Genomic DNA, 26,771 nt, shown 5'->3' with positions numbered 1-26,771 from the left:
TATTTCAAAGACGCTTCTGGTTACATAAAAAACAACTTGAAACAAGTTTTAAAAATATGTAGTGTTTTTCAATCTTTTTAAACTTCTCAAAAAGACAAAAAACAGTATCTATATATATATGTATATGCAGTTATTTCTATTTAGTGAGTGCTAACAACTTAAGCAGTCTGTAGTAAATTATTGTTTTAACAAACGTTGAAAAGAGTCAGAAGAATCAATTGCGCAATCAAATTTTTTTTTTCAAAACAAAACATGATAAGCACCAAGATGGCACACAATCTGAACACAGTATGTGTACCAGGTTGGGGTCCAGGTTGTGCGACATCTTGGTGCACATACTTCGGGAGCGCCATATTTAACAATATTATGCAACAACCCAAGCAAATTTAATATCTGAGTACGAATTAATCACCAGTTGATGGCGTATGTTAAATATATTTATCTTCGAATCAAAGTTGCGATTGATAGTTATAAACTGATCGACGTGGTAAATATTTTTATGTTTCTAGCTAACTATTAGCTACGTACAGCTCACAGTGTAAAGACCTTCAATATTTAGGTAATCAATAGGCCACCTGGTACAGTTTAAGCTCAACCAATAATTTTTGTTCGACATCTACATTCTGATGCACATGCAATTATTTTGTTTCGAGCAAAACTGATATGTTACTTACTTGCATATGCTATCATTTTTCACAAACTTGATCACATCATCAAAATCGCTGATTGTTTTATCTTCATAAATCAATCCAGTCTGATCCGTTTCTGATAGGAAATCTGTTTTTTATTCTGAATCGTCTATTGACCCACAAGACGCATTGTTGACAATCTTAACCCCTCGAGGAACTTTAAACTCTGACAATTCGATTTTTGGAATGATATTTAAACTGGTATCACTTGTGTTAGCAATGTATTCAGGTATAAGCTAATAACATCGAATAACCAAAAAATCTATTTGTAGAAAAACAACCAACCTGGTATCTCGACTGTTTGAATTTTGTGAAAAGCACCATTATATTTATGTACACATCGTTGTGCTGCTACAAGAACGGGAGATTCCGATATAAAGTTTGGTAAATTGGCAATCCAGCAATCTACCGTATCATGAGAGTTGTATCCGTAACCCATTTAAACGTCAACCTTTTTTCTCTCGTGACCCACTTCCGTTGCACGAAAAATTCTGTGGCCCATTAACTTTCTCATGCACAGGAAAAACTCAAAAAAATTCATTACACAAGATTAGACACTTCCATTTTCATAATGAATATAAAAATTACCGTTTAGTAGCTTAGTACAGTATTAACAATCATTGCTACTACAATCAAAGTTTAACTAATTCACCAATAACTCTTGTAATTTTTAATATGTTTGTGGATAATAGACCCACCTGAAAATGTTTCCGTGTCTTTGCAGTGGACCAGATAAATGCAACCAAACAACAACTGTACCACATTAAAACAGTCGCTAGACTAAAGTCAGAACAATTTCGATGGCTATTCATATTGAAGTATGAGAATATGCTCTTGGATTCAAAAGATATTATTATGAACCTAAACTTGAGTATTGAATATCCAATCAGAGTCAGCCAAATGTAGAACGACAAATTACTGTGCGCGCGCACACAGCTTTCAGAGGCCGCGCACACGCATAGATTTAGTATGCACAGTTGTATTTCGATGTAATGTAAACATGTGCTTGGTTGGCAGATTGAGAAAGTTTGTTGTTGGCCCACTTATTACCCGGTTAGAACGCCAAAATTTCTTCATTGGTTTTTGCACAAATATTAGTCATTTCCAAAAAAGTCCGCACACACCGAAATTTCTGCGCACACATACTAATAAAAATTAGAGGGAACATTGTTCCGCGGAGGCATATCAGCTGAGAACCGAACGTAATTCTCGCTTCGCTAAGATTTGTTTGTGAGGAACATGTACATTTTCACTTTATTTGCTTGTTTCACAACATAAATACTCGGTTTTCAAGGCTTCTGAAATTAAGATTTTAGGAATATAATTAAAACAAGGGAGCTATGCTCAAATTTATGGACATGGAGGGCAAAACGAAAATCATATGCGGTAATTGACCAGTAATGTGCCTGTGCCAGGGTATGAGGGTAACGGTACAAGGACTGTCCAACATACTGTACTGTGACGTTGATCCGTTTTTCATGATTCAATTTCAACGTGAATTGACATACCAACTGATCCGAGTAACTTCTTTATTACCAAGTCAGGTACCACAGTCTACCGTTCCCCATAAAAACTTCCCATTTCCGCTATAGGACGACCGCAGCAAATGTGTAATTTAGCGTTATATTTTACGATTCGAAAGTTATGTTTTCCATTTATTATATAGATTAGATTTATATGAAGTGTCTGTCATAATTATGTAGGCATGTGTGAGCATGCACTTCTGAAATGAGGGAACCTGTTGTTAACGAGTTCGATACACTGCACAAAAGAAATTGTCATACAAAATATAGTCGGCATGGGCAAATATATTTGCACAAGGTATCCATGGGCACTACAAGTATCTAGCCTTCCTGGTGATAAAAGTAATATTAGATGGAAATGCATTTATATATGTGAAGCATGAAATATGTAAATCGCGTAAATTGGCCTCATAAGTTGACTACTTTTCTGGACCATGGGAAGACTGAGAAACTGTTTTCCTTATAAGGTGCTGTCAATACGCATTTGAGTTTCAAACTATCTATACCAATGTCTTATAACCACGACTCGACATTTTCAAATCGATGCTTCTTTTAGAACAGTCATCTTTTAGCAATGCTGAAGTATTTTTTTTCTTTTGGGTATATGGGTGAGGCTAACGTCAAGGCCTATATTGACCCTTATTAACCTTCCAAGTTGGAATTATACAGGAAATAAAACATAACTGTGGTATAGGATATGTAGGTTGTAAACCTGTCAGTTGGGAGGAGTCCTGTTAAGTGCGAGCATACTGCGTTTTGTTGAAGAATTTGTCGATTCATCCTATTTTCCGTCTTTGAATGTTGTGTAAACTTTCAGTGTCATTTTAAATGTTGTTTATAGTACTACTTTGTCATTGATTCCGTGTGGGAGGAATAATAATAAAAATCCTATTTTGTAAAATTGAACAGAAGTGGTAACTTATTATATATACCGCACGTCGTACCTTGTTTGCCGCATTGTCGCACTGCGGGTGAACCAGTAGTTTGAAGTAAAATGTTTAATTTCAACAATTTACTTTTAGCATTTCAACTTTTAGTATCTTTAAAATCCGTTCACGGTAAGTAATCAGTAAAGCGACAAAGTACAATAATGAGATGAAAAAATTAGCAATAAGTTCAAATAGCAACATTGCCTAATTGCCTCTAAACTTGGTTTTCACATTGCAGCCGGCTACGAGTGGAGATTCTATTCAAGTCGCGTGACTTGGGATGGAGCAAGTGCATCTTGTCAAAATATGGGATTCAATCTTGTGAACTCCGATGAAGCACTAAGTGCCTTGCGGTCTAACTTAGGGCGGTAGAATATTGTTTTAATTTTTTTGTCACGTTATATAAGGTTTTATTCCTTTTACCGATCGAATGTGTAATGTCGCACTTCTACCTAAAAACGGGTTTATATAGGAGGCAGAGGTTCTGTGTTTTTGGTATAGCCTACCAACTTATTACACCCGCGTGGTGGATGTCCTGTCAAAAATGGTATGTGAAAATAACGATACCATTCAATATCAATATTACCATCCTAGCAGTATATATCAAAAGAAACTTGTGAAATATCTAACTGATTTGGTCCAATGATAACTCTTTGTTGGGTCCATCCCATATTTTAATCTATATTGCATTGTACTGTAGTACGTCCATCAATGAGCTGTGGATAGGATTATATGAGCTGTCACGCGGAGGAACATGGAAATGGTTGGGCGGGTCATATGCATATGGTATTCCGTGGTTAGTTATTAGATTTTTGTTAATTATTCAATTTTACTTTTAGTATATTTTTATTGCACTACACTACAAGATCTATAGCCAATCTTGTCACTAGCAAACCTTTTATCTCGCATTAAGAATTTCAACGTAGACCAATGAAAATGGTAACTAACTGCTTTATACAGTCGGTAAAAAATAATCCAAAGCGATGTACATCCCGGACAGCCAACAATAGTTCGCGAATATTGCATTAACACCGCCGGGTATTATCATTTCTATATGTTAAGTTACGTATTCAAGTATGCAGTTTTAAACGCATATATTAATGTAATGCAGAACTAATGAGGAACTTAAAGAAGATTTTGGAATACTTTTTTGAGAATGAATATTCACGCTATATAAGAATAGTTGCGCGCAAAAGTTAGGATTTTAATTGCATTGCTACGAAAACAAAAAATTACCAAAACCCTATTTCATTCAATATTTTATGTAGGGAACCCGGTCAACCAGACAATGGGGGATGGCCGAATTTCGGGGGTAATGAAGACTATGCAATTATAAGAAAAAAGGATGGCCTGATAGATGACAAACTTCGGAATTCAAAATTTGGCTATGTCTGCCAAAGGAAATGTACGTGTTTCTGAGTGAGAAGATTGATTTTGCATTAAAAATTTGAATAAGAATTTTGTTTAGGGCTGTAGAAGAAATTGTTGATCTTTTGTACAAAGCCTTCGCCATGGCAATTCGAATTTTTAAACTAAACTGAATAATTATTAATTTGATTATTTTGAGACTTGGTGGGGGCTTTGAATATTAATAATAATAAAATTATTACTCAAGAAAGGCAGAGCGAACTGTGATAGTCGTTGAATAAGTCCTAATTGATATTTTTCTCAGGGTGGATTGGAACAACAATTTCTATAAAACAAACTTCCAATTCCGTCGTTTGTCAACTGTCTGGTTATCCAACTCCAGACGTCCTCTGGTATTACAGAAACCATAAAATTACTTTCACATCATCCTCTCGAGTGTATCAAAGTCAAGGCACAGGTCAATCAAGTTTATACTTATCCAATACAAACTTACTAAACGAAGGAGTGTACAATTGCATTGCTAAAAACACTGTAGGAACGAGATCTGGACAAGCCGTTGTGAGAGGTACATCAACTTTTTCCGAATATAAAATTTTCATTTATTTTTCTGTTTTAAACAATGTATCGTTATTGAATGATACTTGAGAGATTCAGTAAATAATATTATTGCTAATAGGGGGTTCCCTATCGCTTTGTCCACAGAGTTGTACTTTACCAATATTTTTTTGACTTTTGTTTTGACATTTTCTACGAGTTGACGAGTGTAAACTAGTTCGTATCTTTTTAATTTTAATGGTTCGAGCAGCAGCCATTGAAAAGTATTGAATGTTACTTTTCGTTTTTTTATACTGCAATTGATCTAAACTCGTTAACAGACAAACTGAAGATAGTCATTTGAGTTATACTTATATTTAAGAACATACCAAACTCTAAACTCACAATTAACACCCAAAGGGGCTCAGAAAACGAGTCAATGTAAATAACCAAATTTGAAAGTACGTATATTTATGCAATAAATTTACTAGCGTCTGATAAAATTTCGAATGTTTTTTTTTTAATGTTAGATCACAAATGACCTATTTTAAATTAGATATTTTTACTGAAAAAAGAAAGCAATTATCATATATTTGAGGACGAAGGTTGCCAATCGGTATTTACGGCCACGTATGTGAGCACCGATTTTGCTGGTAAAATTGGTTGACCAACAATATGGGGGTGGTCTAGCAGTATGAAATCAAAACGTTTCTCTTCAGTTAAATTGAAACGTCAAAATTTTTGATGAAATATCAAAATTTGAAAAAAAGGGGAGATTGTATTAAAGTAATAGCTTTTTTGCTAATTCTACCATCTCTGGGCAATAAAAATTTAAAACTGATACGATCACAAAAATAACAACAAGAAATTTGCAAAACGGTCCGTAGTTAGGTGTAAAATTAATTATCATAGGGTGCCAATTGTCATGAAGATGGCCAACTCTACAAAAGGCATAATTTATGTGTTCATTAAACAAAATAGTGAATGTTTGGCAAAACATCCTTCAGCGATAATATTTAATTTATTAGTTTATGCATATATACTGGCAAAGAATGAATTTATCAAAATTAGGCAGGTGATTAGCAGTCAATTGAAGGACATTTAACATTGTTAATATTTTATTGTAAATATTTTTGTGAGTAATATTGCTTTTATGGACTAGTACCAAGTCGACCAACAATTTTATCAAGAACATCATTACCATGCGAGTCTACATTAATCATCAAGTGGAGATCTCATCCGAAAGCTATTGGGTTAAGACACAAGTGAGTACATTCGTATAGTTGACTAATTCGCCAATATTCTTACGTTTTATGCACACGTTTGGTTGAAGGTTTTGGTATTACATGGGTATTATTTAAAATGTGAAACGTACATATACAGTTTTAATCGATTTTATCTACTGTTTGATATTTTTTACACGTCGTGATTCATTTTTTTTTTAGATAGACCCACGTTTTAAAATACTTTCTGCGATGAAAACTATTTTTTGAATATTTTCAAAAAGTATATATAAATAGCCATTTCAATACTCGAAGTCTTAATATTTTCTTTTTTCAATTGGATCTACACTTTTTTGATTTTAGAATCATTTTGAAAATCAGTCCACGATACATTATAGTTAAAGAAAAGTACGTTTATGCAAATGGAAATGTTAATATCGAATTCAAAGATTTGATTCCATCAACATTTTATAGATTGGAGGTAAATATTTTTGTTGCATGCTTTAACAACAACTGCCAATTTTTAATCAATCTGCAATAACTCTAGATTTTTCCATGTCCACTTGATTGTTACTCGTCATATACTGCAGTAAGCCCTGGTTTAAAAACAAAAGGATTGCCTGGACCTGTTTCAAACCCCTCCATTGACACTTACAAAGGATTTTGCAAAGTTTCTTGGTCGTTTCCATTGGAAAATCAGCATTCCGATATTATTGGGTTTAAGGTAAATTTTTGTAAATTTTTTATCTTAATTCTGTAAAAATACCCTTTGTGATATCGGCAATATAATATATAATATAATATAATCCAACACCCATTATCTCAGATTAATCGGCCTTTATTAAATGACATCTGTTATGTTAAACATACAAATAACCAAACCGGTAGACCTGATTTATGAGCAAAACACAATTCTATCCCAGACTATATTTTAGCTTCATTGTGAATGTAACGACATGCCATGCAAATAATTTTACTACTTCAATTTTACAGATTAATGTTTCGAGTTCATTGGCGAAAGTGCCGTTTTTCGGATATTCAATACCATCAAACACATTTGAATATTTATTAGATAATTATACAAATCAGACCTTCCAATTTCCAAATATTCCTAATAGAAAATACTATGTGACCATACAAGCTAAAACATGCGCTGGATACGGAGAATTTAAAGTGCCTGACGGAGAATGTGTCACTCATACAAAAGGTAATTAAAACCTTTTGCACAATTGTGCAAGTTATTACTTCACCAGTGGTTTACGTAACCCCAGAATTACGTCAGTACAGCCCAAGGGTCTGCAAGCTTCTATTATTAACTGAGAGTCTGTATCATTATATGCACATATTGTTTTGTCAGTTTGAGCTTCACTCTTATATATATATAAGTAGGCAATTCAAGTATTGAACATAAAAGTTCCTCAAGTCTTTAAAGTGTTTCATTGGGGTTTCGCTCTACCAAAAAGGTTGAAAACCACTGAACAAAACAGTAGCATTATGTCGGCCAATTTCAAAACTATAAACAGATGAAATTGCATACCCACTAGTAATAGCAGTTGTACCAAAATGTTGCAATCCTATCTTCATTTCCCCGGTTGATGTTTGTCTATTCCAATGTAAATTTGGTACAGCACCAGAATTTATTGACCAGCCGACGACAAATGACAGCATTTCTGACAACGGTACTCTCGCAATTAATGTGAAAATACCTGATGAAGGCAATGGACCAATCAGGTATGTTTTCTTTTTGTAAAATGACTTGAAGGTTTTTTGTGGAAATAATATTATTATAAACAATTAAATACTTTTAGCCAAGTTTAGCCAATGTGATTGTAAGTGAAAATAAACTTTCTGGTAATATGATATCTACAAGGTACATGAATTCATATTATGTGTATATTTTTAGCAATATTCAGCCGTATATTTAATGTTGTAGGAATGAAAAAAGCTTCGAATGTTTCAACTTTTCGAAAAGAACTTGAAAAATAATAATCGTATCAAAAAACAATTCAATGTTTTCAATGTGTATATTTTCAGCTGTATATTCGTTGTTGTAAGACGGACAAACATTTCAAATGTTTCTGCAACTTTATACCTTAAACAACGACTGATAAATGCTAGTGTTGGCGACACAGTACCGGAATCAGAATATATTGCACTTTCTCTCAACAGGACACGATACTTTCAGAACAGAACAAAGCAAGTCTACGTTACTACGAATTAAAATATTCTCAGCGTCGAAAATTCTTGTATATCCTCAACCAGAATATGGGCATTTGCCAAAAAGTTGTTTATAATAACAAGTAATGACTCGACACCGATGTTAATACACGTGCTGATGTATTAAGAATGGTGTTTATTGTAAGAGCGACTGAGCGTGGTTTTGTGATGAAAATATGAATGTGTGTTTTGTGTTTTGATTACAATACGTGAGTAGGAGGAGTTCAATACTGTATACCGATGTAGAATGCTGTAGGTTGTTTTGTCAACACAATTCCTCGAGGTTGTTTTTTTATACTCTATATTCAATAATCAGTTTGATGTGTAAATGAGGTTATGAAATTTTATCCGAGTCACGGCTTTATTATTAGCGTTATTGATTCAATCTTGTCCACGTATATTTGAAAATGTTTGACTCTCACTCAGAATAACAATGCCAACCGAGAAAAAACGCCACACGCATAAATTTTTCGTCAACCCTTTCCGGTAAAATTTAAGCTCCACGAAAACATAGTTATCTCATCTTTAACATAAATGAGTCATATATTTTATTATGAAACTACCTGTAAACATTTTGTTAAATGAAATATATTCCGTGAATATGGCTGAGTTTGAATATAGAGATCCCTAACCCCCACAAAAAATGTTAATTGGGCTCTTATACGCTCTTGGTTTCTTTAAAAAATATTTTATCTTCATTAAATGAACCTTCTCCATTCAGTTATAAGTCTGGGAATGTCACTCTTACACTTGGAACAAAGTCTCTCACGACATGTTATTTGCACGGGGATTTAAAACACAGGAAAAATATATCAAACGAGTCTTACTTCGATCTACCAATGAAACTCAGAGGATACAACATGAAACTGAGCACAAAGAAATCATACATGTAAGTAACTCAAATTTATACATGTAAGTGTCGCAAATTTTTATTCATATTTTTTTGAATGACCGCATCAGAAGGTCAAAGATTCGTTTTATAATGGAAAAAAAAGGTGAACTCAATCAAATGTTAAAACAAACAGTAACGAAATCATATTAACGCCATATAGTGGCCCCAAAAATAAGGATGTCAACGTGTACTGGCTTCTATTATTCGTTAAACTTTACCTATCAATGTACGGCAATAATAATACCTTGCAGCATCTTCAATTTATTAATATTGCTTTGACCCAAAATACTGTTTGCTGGGCAATAATATTCGTTAGAACAAATTCTTTGTGGCAGAATTCATATCGTGTCCGCAACTCCAACAACGAATAGAGTGTTGTTTCAAGTCAGTGATGGTTTATTGCTTGAGAAAGAACCAGACCCACCAGGTAAAAACTGATAGAATAATTTTTTTTGTTTATTAAAAATGGAAATCGATTACAACAAGTTAGTCAGTTAATACAACCGTTTGTGCTTAAGTCCAAGGCGCCGACTGCACTGCCAGGCATATATTGAATGTTTAATGTTTATTATGGTTCCATTATCGTCTATTCTTTTTTGATACGAAGTGAATATGTGTATATTGTTTCGATAAATTCTTTTTGCTGTTTTGGAGTGATCGTAGTCGATAATTTTTTTTTCGCAACTAAGACAGGTTCATTCAAAATGTACATCACCCAAAGGTGGTTGAAGGCGCTTGGAGACAAAACCTTTAATTTATCTTTCAAATTTAAGTCCGATGATCCGAAATTTTGCAGATATATGCTAATTTGCTGGGCGGTATGGCACATCGTGCTAAGCGTTAGAAATACGCTTGCCACCGCACCTCTGATTACCCCGCTTGGGTCTGCGGGTTCGAATTCCGCGTGAGATGATTATGTGCAAGAGGATTGTTGAACTCCTCGTCGCCGTAGTGTGGCGCATATTAACTAATTACACACTATACAAAAACTGGTATGGAACGAAATCCGCCATATGATTAAGCCGATTTATAGGCTTTTACCCCCGTGTGAAATACGTAAATTCTATTCTAATTCATGGGGAACACTCTATAAGAAATATATTATAGAAGTGCTACCTTGTTTTATCTTTTTTGTTTTTGTAACTTTTTTGTTGAGCTGTTTTATAAAACTTGATTTTTAGTTGTTTTTTTGAAGTTTGCAATGTCGTGTTTAGGTTACTAATGCTTATTCACTTATTTATTATTATAAACTCGGCCGGTATTTTTATTATTGTTTACTTATATTAATTTTAACTAATCAAGAAATGTTTAATTTAATTTTATTTCAGAGCAATTTCCCGTCTTTGCCATATTGCTTTTAGTAATTTGGATTATAGTCATACTGGTTGCATGCGGTACAATTGTATCTTGCGTGAAAAGAAAAAAGCAGGAAAAAAATGAAGAGCAACAAAAAAATACCATTTCAACAATATCGTATAGTGCAAAACTAAACAAGTCCGGTATGATTTGAGTTAGAAATAGTCCATTTTAAAAATCTTTTCACATAATTTAGTATTCCGTATAAAAAAGATAGCATCGTGACGGTATAACGGAATAAAATTTATTTTTGTTTTATTTTTTTAATTAAGACGTATTTATGAAAGTGATAAAATATATATTTACCTAAAGTAGGAAAAAAGACAACTAATCAGTAATCACATATTTTTTCCTATTAGAGTTTCTAAAATTTTCGTTTACATTCAGCTATAGAATCGTGCCATGGAAAATTGGAACCGTCGGAAAGAAGTGACCAGAAAGATAATATATACCATTCCTACGAACATATAAAGGATCCAGATCAATCATCCACGCGTAAGTACGAAGAAATACGCGGACCAGGAGGGGCATCTAATAGGAGTTATGAGTTTATAGAAAGCGTAACAGGCGTAGAATTGAAATCAGTCGGAGCTGGCGATCACCCATACGATATGATCACAGACATCGATAAACATTTGCAATGAGAATAAAATGAATGGAGCAAGAACATAATATGACCCAGTTTGTGCCTTTTTACCTTCATTGCCAGGCATTCTGAACATTATCATATTTACTATTTTTAAAAACTTAACGTATATGTTATGCTTTTCTTCAAGATCTGAATATTATTAATAAAACATTATATGTATCGTATGGCTAAAATGGTAGGTGCATCCGATGGCCAAGTGAGGCATCGCAGGTGTCTACGTGTCAAATCCCCAGGCTTGTCCATAAGACATATTTTTTGTCCCATTCCCATACCATAGCAATTATGCCTGTCCCATCCCATTTCATCTCATCCCATCTCATGGGATTACCATTGAAATAAAATTCAATTAAAATTGTTAAATTTAGAATTAGCGTCCACTAAATAGGACTACTAAATGTACGAAGAGACACGCAAAACAACAAAATTTACGGACTTTGTTAACTTTATATTCATAACTATTATACACGTGTTCATCAGCCCATGCACAAAGTATATTTCCAATGCTGAATATATTTTGCTCTTTATAACTAACAAGAGAGCAATGCTCTAATATATGGACACGAAGTCCATAACGAAACGTTGTACCGACGAAATGTTCTAACGAAATACGAATGTGTGCTGTCCCATCCCACCTCATGGGAAGTTTCCCATGGACAAGCTTGCAAATCTAATACCCACCACCCTACCTAGGATGAAATAGGTTGGTTAGGCATTATTGAACCGGAAAGATTCCGCCCTTACAAAATATCGGAGCTCTTTACCTAGCATTGGAAAATTGTGTAGAGCATTGTTCAAAACGAAATCTTTAAAATTCTTCTTAAATCTTTTGCTAAAATTACTACAACCATTTATATATTCACCACTCAACATGTTTTTTTCCGATATCTTACATCACACGTTACATTGTCGGTTCATTATAAACTGACTCATTATCCACAGTCAAAACTCAGGATCCCAACCGTTTATATCGGCAAAGTGAGCACGTAATTGCACTAGGACCGTCTTATTGATTCAAAAGTAATATTTTTGCCTCGGTTAGCATATACGAAGATTTTATTGAGAATTTATGAAGAACTCAATGAAACGTCACAAAGTCTACAGTTTGAGCGAACCTACGTTCTTGCGAATATGCTTTGAGATGAATTGTTTAGATTTTTAGAAACTTGAACATTCTATACTTCGATCCTAACATTGTACCATACAAGCAGAAACTTGGTCGGGAGCATCGCAAATCCCAATGATGTGAAATAGTGCTGCTGCTAGCTGCTATCCGTCCCAATCCAACATCGATGTCGTTTTATAGCGCTTAACGTCAGCCCTTCACTGACTGCGTGATGATGAGCAAGTACGGATGGCACGAATCTAAATTTTAAATGTACAATTGATCACATCTCGTTTTATTTACTATTTAAAAGCCAATGGGGCGGCCGTTATAATCAATTCCCCGAATACAATCACTGAGCCCTGTGTATATACATGTACACAACATTTTTGGCAAATAAACAACTTGAATACATAACTATTGTTTGAAGCAGCATCAAGGGGAGGGGATAGCCCCTCAAGTCCGAAAACAATATATACTCGTATATAAATATAACTTTGGGTGTATATTATTTTAAGCAGCGAGGGGTTAGTCTCTCAAATAAGAAACAAATTTAGCAAATGAGCAAATATTTCATAAATAAATAGCAAGGAGTCAAACTCGCAAATAAGATGCTTGAGCAGTCCAGTGGTACGACCTCTGCTGCCCTCGCTTGGATCAAATAGAAATCTCCAGAATTTTAGTCATAACGTTCGGGAAAATAGACTGCACTGAAAACATCGGTTTTGAAAGTACATCTATGTTATACTGCTTGCCCTTAGATAAACAAAATTCTGGACAACAGTTTACGACTGTACCGACAACGAGAAGAACCTGTGTGCAATACCATACGTGGGGTGCTAGGGAAACAATTGTACTGTTTGCAGTCATAGTGATCACGTTTCTTCAGCTTGCAGTCATTTCGTAATTGTGAATAGAGCTGACAGCAATGTGGCGCTTGCTTGAACATGATATACCTGCCGTCATATGCTCCTCTAAATCACCAGTGTTGAATTTTCAAGAGCACGGAGTGCCATTATTATGCATTCAGGCAAATAACTCTGTATTTATCCGAGTGAATTTGTTTCATCAAATTGTAAGAGGGGAAATTGCTGGAATACGGCCTTTGGTTATACATTTAGCGTTATTATTTGTAGTTTCAAAGTACGTTATTTACACAAAAAAGCTTCAAAATCACGTACAATGACCAAACTTCATGCTTAAACTATGTGCCATATAAGTTTCTTGGGGCTTCAGAAGTACGCGCACCAAGATGTCGCAAAGCCTGAATCTTGACCGGTACACACATACTATGTTCAGGCTGTGCGCCATCTTGGTGCGCATACTTCTGGAGGTCCAGTTTCTTTTTTTTGTCTTACTTTTAGACAACTATACTTATTTTATTACTTGTTCAATTGCCAACACACTTTAAAATATTTTATTCAGAATGCTTATTACAATGAAGAATTGCGAGTCTGACAAACCATTCCTTTAGTTAATTAATATCCGGGAGATGTAGGCCTAGTTCATTTATTTTAATATTTTCTGAGAATAATATCTGAAATGTAGCAAGTAGCAACTTTCCAGTATGTTCACCTACGCTGCAAAAGCGATAGTGAATTCCACAATTTTTCAACATTTTATATATATATATCAGGACTTTGTGCCCAACAGTGCTTTATTGTTTTTCAGGGATATCGAAACCACGCCCAGTTCACCTATAACATGACCTATTAGAAAATTTCATCTGAAAGTAAGAAGAATTCTAGTACACGCATTTGTGCTAGCTAATTGCCATGTCGTAACTTTATTTAGGTAGCCGTGCACTTCGTCAAATCTGCATTCAAACTATAAAATACTATATAATTTTTTTCCGCTCTAAACAATGCCATATACAAGCAGTCACTGATGATACGCAAGATGCTATTTTTATTCGATACTGAATTGTTGTCTACAAAACTTGCTCAGTTCTCAATTCATTTCAGTTCTCAAATAATTTCAGCACGCCAACCACGAAAATAGTTCAGTAGATGGGCACGGAATGAGGTCATAATGGTTCACAAGTTAATCCATCTGATTTTAATTTTCGTCCTGTTGAACAACGACATTTTGGTTTTCCATATTCATCACATCCGAAATAAATTTCCGAACAGGATTGTCCCTGAGTGAGAGCAAAATACAAAATTGTTAGTTTTCGTTTGGCTAGTTAGTATACTGACATTATATTATATACTAAATTTTTAGTTGAGTTGTTAACAAATTATGGACCATAATCGGCAATTGTACGGCAACAAAACTAAGATCTGAGAGAATTGCATGAAATGTATCCTTCAAGAGGAAATATGGAACATAGCATAGATTGGTTGTAATTCAAAACGCTTAAGCTACGACAGTACAATAATAATCGTTTCAATTACATGCTAATTAGCTATATATATTGTACATCGTCATACTAATTTAATATTTATTGGATGGTTTAATTTAAGCGAGAATAGGTGTGTCATCAGGCAGATTCAATTTTTGACTTTTTAATATGGACATATATGATGAAATCCAATAAATATAAAGCAGTTCTCCATTGTTTCGGCTAATTTTCTTACATGTTCATCAGTGCATAATTTTGAACCGCTTCCTACAAATAAAGCACCCATCGTTGTACTCTTTTTCGATATGGACCGTTTTCGCCTCCTAGTTACTTGGCAACTCTAAAATATATTCAGCATCAAATATAAAATGCAACAATTAGAAAGTTTACATCTTTATGTAAACTTTTACAACAGTGTATTTGTTTTTAATTGAATTATGAATTTTTGGGAAGCAAATATAAGTTTAGGACGTTTTTAACGAAATGTTTGGAATTTTCCATTTATTTTTCCTTCTCACATTTTTCTGTCTAAATATATTGTGTATTTTATTATTTTCCAAAATAAATTTTAATAGACTTTGAGAATAAATGAAACCAATGAAAAATAGATCCACCAGAATAATTTATTTGTATTGAGTTACAAATATCGGTGCTGAAAATAAGCTTTGTGTGGGTAGCGTCAGTGCGTTAGGTAAAGCATGAGATTGCAGAACTGTTTTCCTTCAAATTTGCGATACGATATTTTACCAAGAATCTCTACTGCAACACGTGCTTCTCACAAAATTCCATCAAACTTGCTTTCATTCAATATTTGGTCGCTTTTACTAGATTTGGGAGACACTTCTATCACAATCGCTGACAATTGAAACAAAATATCTTTGGAACAAAACACTTGCACGTACTTAGTGTACATAATCCATTATTCATCTAAGTTCCTAATCCAATCAACCTATGCTACAACATATTCACACAAAATATCATGTACAGTATTACATACATTTTGGCTTCATAAATAGGGTCAAATTTGAGTGTGAACACGGATTTATTACCCACTACCACAAAATTGATACTAAGATGGATTTGAGTGATAAATGTCATATATGTTGTTGGAAAGTGCTATGCGATAGCGTTATTAAGAAATTACCTTATTTCCACAATATGGATCTGTATCAAGGTATGATATGACGTCGCAATGCAAATGGAGTTCGTTTGAATCAGCAACTGCTCCCCACATAAAAGATTCGAAACCAAAACTAGCTACGTTTGATTCGCATGTATGGAGTTCTTTGGCTATGTTTACACCATCTTCCTCAATAGTGCATCTTAAAGAATTATTATATTTTATTTCTCTAAATTCTAAACAACTCTATTGAATGTAGAAGTTTTGGCAGATCATATGCAGTTATGACGGTTATGTTAAGACCAAATACGATGCTTGTAGAATGTGATTAGATGTTTAACGAAATTCAAATATAATCTTAAGTTGTAATTCTCACCCGTCTTCTATGATTTCATAAAAAATTGGATTTTCTCTATTTTCATCGGGTGTGATCCAGCACGAATCAATCTAAATGCAATTAATTTGTTTTTTTTACAATTTACGAATTAGGATAAAAGATTTGTTCATTCGCAATTCTTGTGTACTTACAGAACCGTTGATACAAAAAACTGTAGTAACAGTTTTATCATTCATAAAAAATTACCTTCCACGAGCAGTCACCTAGTTCAGCTTAGAAAGAATTTCTGCGTTTATTCGTCGTTGCAAACTTCATGGGTTCGTATGTACTCCAAAAAAGTTTGTTATTCCCATTAATAAGCTGAACAACGTGCTTCATATTTCAATATGAATTAATTAAATTTAAGCTGCCACTAAGTTGAAGGTCAATAATATGTCAATAATGCCCACTCTCCTTGAACACATATACACACAATTATGTAGAATGACTTCTTTTTTAGTTCGATGTGCCCTTATAAACGAAAAGTATGATAATAGATGCGCTGAAAAATTTGATGGTGGTAAAATAAAATTTTACGCTTTTTCACATAGGTGATCTCATAATCATGATTAGGTAAATGGTTAAATAGCGTCATTGAAAATTGTGTAGAAATTGGATTCGTATATTCTAACTCATCCCCGCTGATATGAAATGAATTTTAAACTCCATGGTCAAGTAAAAGTTGGTTCAAATAAAGAAAATTTTTACAGAATTGAACTCACCTCCAAGTATTCAGACAAACTTCCGTCATGCGTGAATCTTAACCATATTTTGTCGGGTACTATAATTTCACTATTTTCGCTTGTAAAGGTTTCATTAAAATCAGAATCTCTGTATACAGTCATTGTAACTGATAATCCAATACTGCTTGCCAGATTTACAGAAACCGTTCTATAAAGTAAATGATATTTTGAATACTTTTCTAACAATAAGTGATTGTTTTCTCGAAGTAACTCACGAAACTCGACAATTTTATTTACCTTGAAACAATCGTAATTGCTCCAAACGGAATGGTATTTCTGTAAACACTTTGGTATCGACATGTTATATTGAGATTAAGAAGAATTCGTCTAAGAACTTCGTCTTCTTGATACTTGAAATCTGGCTCCAATGTCCGAAGACCGTATACGTAATTGACTTCATCTGGATTTACCTGACCGAAAACAATGAAATAAAGTAGGTTCGAAAAGTCGTGTTGCTGCCTCCTCCATTTCTCCTCATGAAGCCAAAATATAATATGTAATTATTGTTAACAAACTACTGAGTTATATAGAAACTCGTACAAATAAAATGAGCATTTATGAGCTTGTAATATAACGCTAGCATTTTAAATAAATTTTGAACTAGTACAAACCAACTCACCTGTACAACATAGGCATCACAAGCAGATTGAGTGAAATTGAAAAATACTTCTTTCTTTAGAGGTTGATTACGCCTTTTCACTACGGGTTTGCATTCATCATCAAGTTGGGAGAAATGAACATCATCTGTCGATGTCGGATCTGCAATTGCTAACTCAGTTGCCTGTCGGTAGTTAAGTGTGGCGAGTCCGCAGGCACTTATTCTGAATTGTATTAGTTTGATTTAGTTTCGGATGACGAGAATATTTGCTTAAGTACCTTTTTCAATCGACTTTACGCTTATTTTGATTAGTGGTCTCAAATCTTATTTCCACACTATTCTACTAATATTAGTCATTGTGATGATTGCAATTTTAATTGCATTGTTAATGCTCACGTGATCTCGAGGTTTTCAACCTCTTTCATCTTAATTAAATGTATTTCAAGTATTTTAATGTTTCACAGGGTGACCCCAAAACAGAGCCCATCAATTTCTAACTATCCCATCAAAAATTAAAATTTTTCAATCAACACTTGAACTTTTTTATGTATGATTGTACCCAGAGGTTTCAGTAATCTGGAATGCACGAAAGTTATGTTCTCTCTAGAATACGTTCCAAATGACCTGGGTTCTGTATTTTGAGGTCGCTCTACATATACATATATGTATATAAATTTATAAAAAAAAAACTTTATTTGAAATTTTTACCTCAATTCAACATAGGAATCAAAACATGAAATATTCATTTGTAAAAGGTCATTGACAATTTCGTAATCTGATTCTGGAATGGGATCTCTTGCACATCTTCTAACTGTAAAGTAAATGCGGCATCGTCATTAGGATTGTAAGTCGGGACTGAGTTTTGTATCTGTGTCGGACCGGCATTGGGTCTGCCCCAGGAAACAGGAAACAGATAAATTTTTGTTCACAACTCGATTTTAAAAGATCGACTGCTAAAAAGGCGATTCGTATACATGACAAATGATATTTCATGTTATTCATCACAAAATGAGCCGGTTTAGAACCATGATTGTTATGAAATAATAAGAAGCGACACTTTATGGTGTTTTCCTCCTCCTTTCGTTAGCTCGTAGGCTTAATTAGCATCGCAAAGAACCAAGTAATCCCAGCCGACACTGTCAAGGCGTTGTACTAGTCGATAATCGTTCTTATTTGAGCAATATTGAAACCCATACATGAATATATATAAGTTTGAAAGTATACTAACCGGAATGACGGAATACCCACTTCTCTTCACTCCAGATTTTTTGACTGCCAACTTTGATCCAGTTTTTCTTATCGGAGATTTTTCGCGAGTCGAAGTAGCAAGCCTTGTTGTCCAGCAGTCGCCACAGGATATTCCACTTTCAAATTCATATTCTTCAACATATTCATCATTAGCAAACAAATCAGCGCACGTACAATTCCTAGAAAATTTCAAGAATTGCATTTCATCGGCTTGTATGCATGAAATTTATGGTTTGCTTAAGTCACTGTGTAAAACTTTTAAAATGAGATAAGGAGAAAAGAAGATAGCAACAGTTCAGAGCAGAAATAGTATGCATAGAATCTCATACGCACCTTCGTTTTGTAGTATCGCATGAGGGCACCAACACGTTTACTCACAATTGTCTTCTAAATACGATGTCGTCAATAATCATCTGTTATGCTTTCAATTTGTTTTACTAATTTTATATGCTAGTTCTAGCTGTTTGAATATAGTATATAAACAGTAGAAAAAACTCACGGACATATCATATCATCAATAACAAATGCAACAGTATCATCAATTTCATTAACAGTTTGATCGCTACTTTCTAATTCAGTTGTATTCAGGTCAGCAACAAGTTCGGTTTTGTAGTATGTTTCATTTACTGCTATGCATGTTGAATCATTCGGTTCATTAGATCCAGTTGGAAAAGCTGCAAGTTTGGAATTTAAAATTTACAATCACAGCGCCTTGCAATTATTGATATATTAATTAATGATGTGTTACAAGAACTAACCTGTGATGGTAACATTGAGTCCAAAAAATTGGTTATAGTATTCCACAACGCATTCTTGTGCCAGTCTTAATGCCGGTTTACCGACTCCATCAGTATAGTTTGAAATATAATCAGGTAAATTTTCGTTCCAACATTCAATCGTGTCATAGGCGTCTCTGGAAATAAAAATATATTTTGTTAACAATATGATTAAGGCCAATCACTCAATTTGAATAATTTTTTCCGCTATGGAATATTTCATCTGGAGATGAATAAGTGCAGCAACTCTTTGAATATTGGTATTTTAATTTATACCAAGATATTTGCTCTTTCGGTCGATCGATTTTCTATGTGGTTGATTGCGACGAATGTGCACTAATCAAAATCTTTATTTAAAGTGTTAGAATGTATAGTCTATATCCAAACTAATATTATTTATTAATACATAAAACGCCTCGAAATGATAATGACTCATTTAGTTTTTTTCCTCGTGGTCCCATATGTTTCAAACTTGTGCTGGACCGTCCAAAGAGCCAAAACAAAATGAGAAATAATTTTGGATGTATTATGTCTGGATTATTACTCACATGCAAGTTTCATTCCCAATAACCTCATACCACGTCGAATGGAACAGCGTAAATGCCACCGATCCTTCCCAACTCCTGTTTTCAAACCTTGGTATATCTGCTGAGAGATTTCTCATACATCCAGGAAAGAACTCTTGAACTGTAAGAGCTGACCCGGCTTCTCTCTTCTTTCTATGAAGACCGTGATGACAGCCTGAAAAAACAGCGTTCGGAAAACTCCAAGAAAGAGATATTCATATTACATATCGTAAGCACTTAACATTGGGTGCATTTCGTGTAGTACAAAGATTAATTACGCGATATAGAAATATAAGTTATTACATTTAACATCCTCCTCGTCATGCAGCACAAATATTATTTACGAAATAATAAATTTTCTCGTTCCCAAAGTACATTTAATTGTAATAGATTTCATAGAAGGTTGCAGATTCTCAGTACATTACAACATCGACGTATAAATTGATACTAGGTAAACAAGATTAAAAATTCACTTGCTTATCGTAATTGTACATGTTCTATAGCCGCATGACAAATGATGCCTGGGGATTGTACTATCTTGACAACATCCAGCGCTAAACATAATGCCCAATGTTGGTGTTAAAAGTGGTCATAACACGCTTTTGACTTTCAATCCGCAAAATTGTATATTGATAGTCTGTGAGGTAGCTGGCACTAACATATAACGCGCAAAACACACTAGTATTCCAGACAAATAACACGTTAACCGTTATGGAATAAAGTATATACAGTAATAAATCAGACTTTACCTTCCGCCGGAGATGAAATCATATTGTTAATGCTGAAGAATATGAGATAACAGACAACAACTATCGAATAAATAACAGAATTCATTCTATTTTGTAGTTACATTTGTACAAACAATATTGATTATATATATCTATTGTAATTGATAAATAGACATTACAGTATAAGTTTTGCAAGCTTTCCTCAAAGAGTGTTCTGTTAATTTCTTAGCCACCGATGTTTCTCTCCTATACTGGAATTTCACACTTCAATATTTATTTTTATAATTTATCTATGACTATTGAGCTTTCTATCCCAGTGATAGTTTAATAGTTGCTAATGATTTCATCACTAATAGCAAAATATCTGAAACACCTAATTTGGAAACACCCCATAAAATGAAAAGCTATGAAAAGCTGCCTTCTCTCAACCATTTTCTTACTGAGTGAACCAGAATCCTCAGTTTCTGAGTTCATATTTGTGTTTATATGTTTATAATTATGCACCTACCATGCAAATGGTTTTCACTATGATGATTTCATTATACCAAGTAGTCATGCACAGATTCGGGCATTTATATAGCACTTGTTTACAAATAAACATTTTACATCAAAGAAATCATTTGATCAAAGAAAACCAGTAAATAATAAAACGTGGTACATGCCTGGTGAATGAAAATCAGGCCTACTGTATTTTATTCATGAGTATAAATCATCAAAATCGTTCTTTAGTCGACGGAAATTAAACGGCTTAACACGCTAACGTAACATTATACTGGATAACAGACATATATATATTTTTTTTGACAGCAACTATTTCTAATCATTGAGGCAAGAATCATTATCTATCTTATGTACAACGACGTTGTTCTCGTAGTCCACGTTGCTTTTTTTCAAATGCATTAGCGGCATTGCCATACTTATTGTGTACATAATGAATTGGTGAAGATATTAGTTGAGATTAAAAAAGTGCTTTATGGCCAATCTCTTTTGATCTAGCTCAGTGGTTCTTAAACTGGGGAATGACGCGCGCCCCCCCCTAGGGGGGCGCGAGAGGTCACAAGATGAAATCGGAAGTATCCATGTAACTGCTCCTAAAACGGTCTCCGTATTCGGTAAAAATACCGGCTTTTTCGCGGTATAATAAAATTTTCTGTTTCGTAATATTCAATCTATGACAACTACAAGATTCAAAATGTCTCACCATTTCAATTCATTTGTGTTCAAGGTAACTCGCGGTTGTGGCGACTCACGACAAAATAAACTCATTACCAATTACCAATTAGTCATTACTAAACTAAAAATCCCACGCCAATCCACGGCTATAATAATGTGTGATCAACTGCCCGATTATATTTAGTTTTGATAGATATTGCGCTCATGCGAATTTGTTGTCGTCCTTAGAAAGATCTGGTATAATATCCCAGAAAGTAAATTTGATTTGGTGCAATTTAAATAAATATAAAGTATATTAGTAGATGAAAAATACATATTCAACGACTCGAAATCCCCGCGGTACGGCTCCTGAGTTCGTCATCGAGATTACGCCACTCGTTGAAAAACCCAACTTTTTCAATGAATATGTCATGGTTTTTCTGTTGAATAAAATATTAAATCCATGACCGATATACATATTTAACGGTTGCTTTATTTATTTAATTGAATCTGCGATTGCGTCGATAAAATAAGAGCACCACTGCCCCCAAAAAACCGCGGTAATCCGCGGACATAAAAATGTGTGGCAAAGTGCCCGATTACATTTTGTTTTGATTCGCATTTCTGCAAAACACACCAATATGAGCTGTCCCTGCAATTTGTACGGCTTAATTAACGCCATGCTGATAAAAACAATCGATATTTAAACAAATTGCAATCGCAAACGCCTTAGCGACTTTATTTTCAGCGATCGAGAGCCGGGGAAAAATCCACATGCATATTAACTATTAAAAAATGACCTGCTTTTAAATTTACATAAATTTATTCGCAATTCTCCATTTTGTAAACTGTATTTTTTACCCTGGTGGTTGTCCAATTGTATTGGTAGTGAATTTTGGAAACGTTAGGAAAGCTAAGAAGTCTGTAATTGTTGCTTAGTAAATAAACAGTAAAGTAAATAATTTTTGCAGTTAATCATTTTTGCATTGCTCAATAGTGATGAAGTAAACAATTCATTGAAATTTCACGTGCCTTATGTAAAGGAAAATACATTTATGCGTAGGTTTATTGCGTGTTTAGTTTTACCTAAAAAATAGTTTGACTTTACCAGGTATTCCAAACTAAGCGGAAAAACGAGAATGTATGATTACCACTATTTGGCTTCATACATACGACAATGAATGGCGAAGTTTGACTCCGATGCGTTTTATGCCTAAACAATCCGAGCAATGACGCTATGAGACCAACACTCTTACAGCGCTATTGTAATATATAGTAGCCTGTCCATCACAAAAGCATTTTCAAATTCAAAGCAAAAAAGGTGGGGCGCGAAGTTGGTAATATTTTTCAAAGGGGGGCGCGGCCCAAAAAGTTTAAGAACCACTGATCTAGCTGGAGACTTGCTATTGCCAACATTGAGTAGCAACTACTACGAAAAGGATAATGATTAATTATGTAAAACCAATAATAGCGGTGTGCTTGACTTCAATATTAACCTAAAGCGTGGTCGAAGTCGCACGAGGCAGCCCAAATTCATTGCCAATTTCAATAAGCATTTCAGTTGTTATTAATCTTTTTTTTTTTCAGTTTTTCTGTTTTTTATAGACAAAAAAAAAATGCTAGGCTTAACGATAATTAGAAGAGCGGAAATACCTATCATAAATATTTCCCCTTTATAATTCGCACTTTATATCACCGTCAGCATCGAGTAGTGTAGTAACATCCAAACATGAATCAGGAATAACCCGCAGCTGAAAGGTGCGTCTTATGCAAAGCTCGTACTCAATTGGAGCGTCACAAAATAATAAAAGTTTTTATTCGGAACTATGATTTGTTTTGATAGGCGGACAATTATTGAATGGGATTTAAAATTGTGGTATTAAACCACATCCTAGTTTTACATTCAATTTATATCACAGTTTTATATCACATAGCAATCTCAGACATTTAGGTGCGTTCTCTTACCCTCTGTTTATTTCACTTTGTATATTTCGGACGTATTTAAAATTCCGTCCAAACGCGACATATTATATTATTATGCTTTTTTTTAAGTTAATCATTGATATACTGGTAAATCCAGAACAAGTTGTCTGAGAGGTATACTGGTTGTATACCGTAAGTATTTCCGTAGAAGAACATTAGTAAAAAAGATAATAGCAACTTCTTTTAGAAACGTTCATAAACATTTATGGTGTCTGTGGACAATTACAACTTTGTCAAAAGACCAACTGAATTTGTTATCATTGGTGGACATGAAAGGCAGCGCTGCTCTTGGTACATGCGGTTTCGGAAAAAGTTTGTCAACGTGATTCCTGTTAGCATAATTTGTGACTTTGTGAACGGTAGTACAATTCCCTTTGTACTTAAGATCTATACAAACTTCATATTGAGTGTAATTAATTAAGATATGCATTGGGCATTTGTTGTCTTTTGGTAAATTACGCGTTGAATAGGTGAACTCAGAAGTCATATATACGATATATTTTGTGATATTTTATAGGGGTATGAAATAAATGTCACTCGGATACGTTATGCACAACTTGGTATCAATTCAAGCGAGACAAAGCAAACGTTTGTTGTTCGACAACAGTACTTATCTCATGTTTTGTGCCCAGGAAATGAAATTCAGAAAGGTTACAGTAGTAACAGTATTACTATTTTAAGGTTGTGAGACTGAGTATGATATTATTTTAATTGACGAGATATTCAAATGCATTGTTTCGATTAGTGTGATATAAGAAGATACTTTTCGTCATCGTAAAATTTCCCAATGTAGGAGTATATGACATCATATTAAAAATCATATATATTTGTTGGGATATTTATTCCACACGAAATCTGAAATTGCATCAAATATTGTTGGCACTTTTAAGGTGTTGTACTAATGCCTTTGATTTGAAGAGCCGTATCGTCCTGGTACATTTTTATTCCGTAACTCTTAATTCGCGGAACATGCATGGCTATTGAAACAACTGAGAATATATAGGAAGAATTTTTAGTTATATCTATGTAATATTAGAATAAAATAAATCACTGTGTTCGCATTGAGACTATGTGAGTCGGAGAACAAATTTGGTATTAAAGTTTATGTCGCCTTTCTGCGATAGTACAATGAATTACTTTGTATACGCTGAAGTTACGTAAAATATACCGCGACGCAAACGTCATAAAATAACCTTTTCTCCAAATTATTGGCAACTCTTCTAGACAGTTATTTCTTCAGGGCATAGAGAATATAATAGTGTAAAAAAAACTTCAACGTTTGAATATAAATCGGGTAAATTAGTAAAGAGAATTAGTGTCATGTGTCATCTATTCTAGACTACTAGCGATATGGTAGGCCATATGATAATTATACGAGGTTGGTTTTCAGCAATTCCGTTGTGCCTGCAGTATAATATACAACTGGAGTTTATTGAAGCCGTATTTTATATTCCTTTATTGATTTTATTCTGGACGACCCGCAGTTTATCTTGTATGTAGTATTTTAACTGAATAGAAGCCACAGATGACAAGTTTTAGTCAAGACGTTTTAATTCAGCTCCGGTGATTCGAGAGATTTATTAATGTTCTTAAAATAGGTGGTTTAGGGTAGGTAAATGATGACAGAATTTATGGACCGTAAATACTTCAAAATACATATTACCATATTATCTTTTGTTTTGTTCCGAGTTTATCAAAATGTTTTTGCTATACATTCACCGTAGAAGACTTAAGACTCGACCTCGTCAGTCATGTACAGTGTATGCTTGGTCTAAACTTAAACGAATACCGTTTTCTTCATTGGGAAATGTATGTAGAAGTAGAATATAGTGGGGAATTTGTTTAGTTCTTTCCAGAGTTATTTACCTATATAAAGAAAATAGTTTATTGAAAGTGAAAGTACCACGATAATGGCAAAGAGATAAAATATCACAGTAGGTCTGTAATTGGTAGCATAAGTACTACGAACATTAGCTTTAACCTTATGAAGATCTGATCAATGTAGTCATTTTAAAACTGGAATAGATCAATTGACAGTATTAAACAAAACCCGGCATCAGTCTTCAGAATTTTTAAATATTTTAACATTTCCGTTTTACGAGACGCGTGCGAACTTCTGACCTTTGTATTATTTTATGAATGAATTTGCATAGGCGTCGAGTAAATCCATCTCTCGTTGTCATATTATATGATATATATATGTATTCAACGTTAAATGAGTCATAAGTTGCTACAGAATCAGTCGTAATGCATAAGTCCGAATGTTCTTTGGACTGTAATCTCTTAACTTCAATCATGCTGCAAGCATTAGCGAGAATGAATGCAAAACGAATAATATAGCTTTAGAAATGTAGCAATATCAATCGAAAAGGCGCTGATTGTGGTTGTTGGGCGCATGTGATGTCTTCATACGAGATTTTTCAGGACAGTTGTGTTCCTCGGAGAGAATTTACGTAGAAAGTTGCTTGAGGTACACGGCTTTGTTGAGGTAAAAATGCTAATGACTGATTGATGGCACTAATGAAAAATAATACTCATGTGTGCTGTAGATGTAGAGTACTAAACAATAATATTTGTAATTGATGATTAATCCAACTTTTTTTTTATTTGCATGTATTATTCAACGTCTAACGTGATGTTTGTTAAATTTTTTTT

At 34.0% G+C, this 26,771-nt stretch overlaps 2 protein-coding genes across 2 annotated transcripts; one reads left to right on the top strand and one right to left on the bottom strand.

The window, feature by feature from the left end:
- The first annotated feature begins 2,311 nt into the window (after positions 1–2,311).
- Positions 2,312–13,696, top strand: LOC120336493 (uncharacterized). The gene is made up of 15 exons (XM_039404184.2): positions 2,312–3,270; positions 3,380–3,509; positions 3,842–3,937; positions 4,410–4,546; positions 4,814–5,074; positions 6,206–6,308; positions 6,630–6,747; positions 6,814–6,990; positions 7,260–7,473; positions 7,895–7,997; positions 8,301–8,462; positions 9,205–9,372; positions 9,711–9,802; positions 10,704–10,874; positions 11,119–13,696. Exons 1-15 carry the CDS (start codon positions 3,207–3,209, stop codon positions 11,373–11,375), a joined length of 2,253 nt encoding a protein of 750 aa, XP_039260118.2. The 5' UTR covers positions 2,312–3,206; the 3' UTR covers positions 11,376–13,696.
- Positions 13,697–14,370: 674 nt separating this feature from the next.
- LOC120336495 (uncharacterized) lies at positions 14,371–21,136 on the bottom strand. The gene is made up of 13 exons (XM_039404185.2): positions 21,003–21,136; positions 20,236–20,428; positions 19,670–19,824; positions 19,411–19,585; positions 18,912–19,090; positions 18,372–18,474; positions 17,685–17,886; positions 17,303–17,475; positions 17,045–17,213; positions 16,323–16,393; positions 15,971–16,148; positions 15,062–15,166; positions 14,371–14,622 (listed from the first exon to the last, which is right to left on the bottom strand). Exons 1-13 carry the CDS (start codon positions 21,085–21,087, stop codon positions 14,509–14,511), a joined length of 1,902 nt encoding a protein of 633 aa, XP_039260119.2. The 5' UTR covers positions 21,088–21,136; the 3' UTR covers positions 14,371–14,508.
- Between the last annotated feature and the right edge of the window lie 5,635 nt (positions 21,137–26,771).

This window comes from Styela clava, chromosome 2 (genome assembly GCF_964204865.1).
Source record: "Styela clava chromosome 2, kaStyClav1.hap1.2, whole genome shotgun sequence".
In the NCBI taxonomy this organism is placed as follows: domain Eukaryota; kingdom Metazoa; phylum Chordata; class Ascidiacea; order Stolidobranchia; family Styelidae; genus Styela; species Styela clava.
Note: the sequence above shows the minus strand (reverse complement) of the source record. Positions and strands in the feature narration are given on the sequence as shown.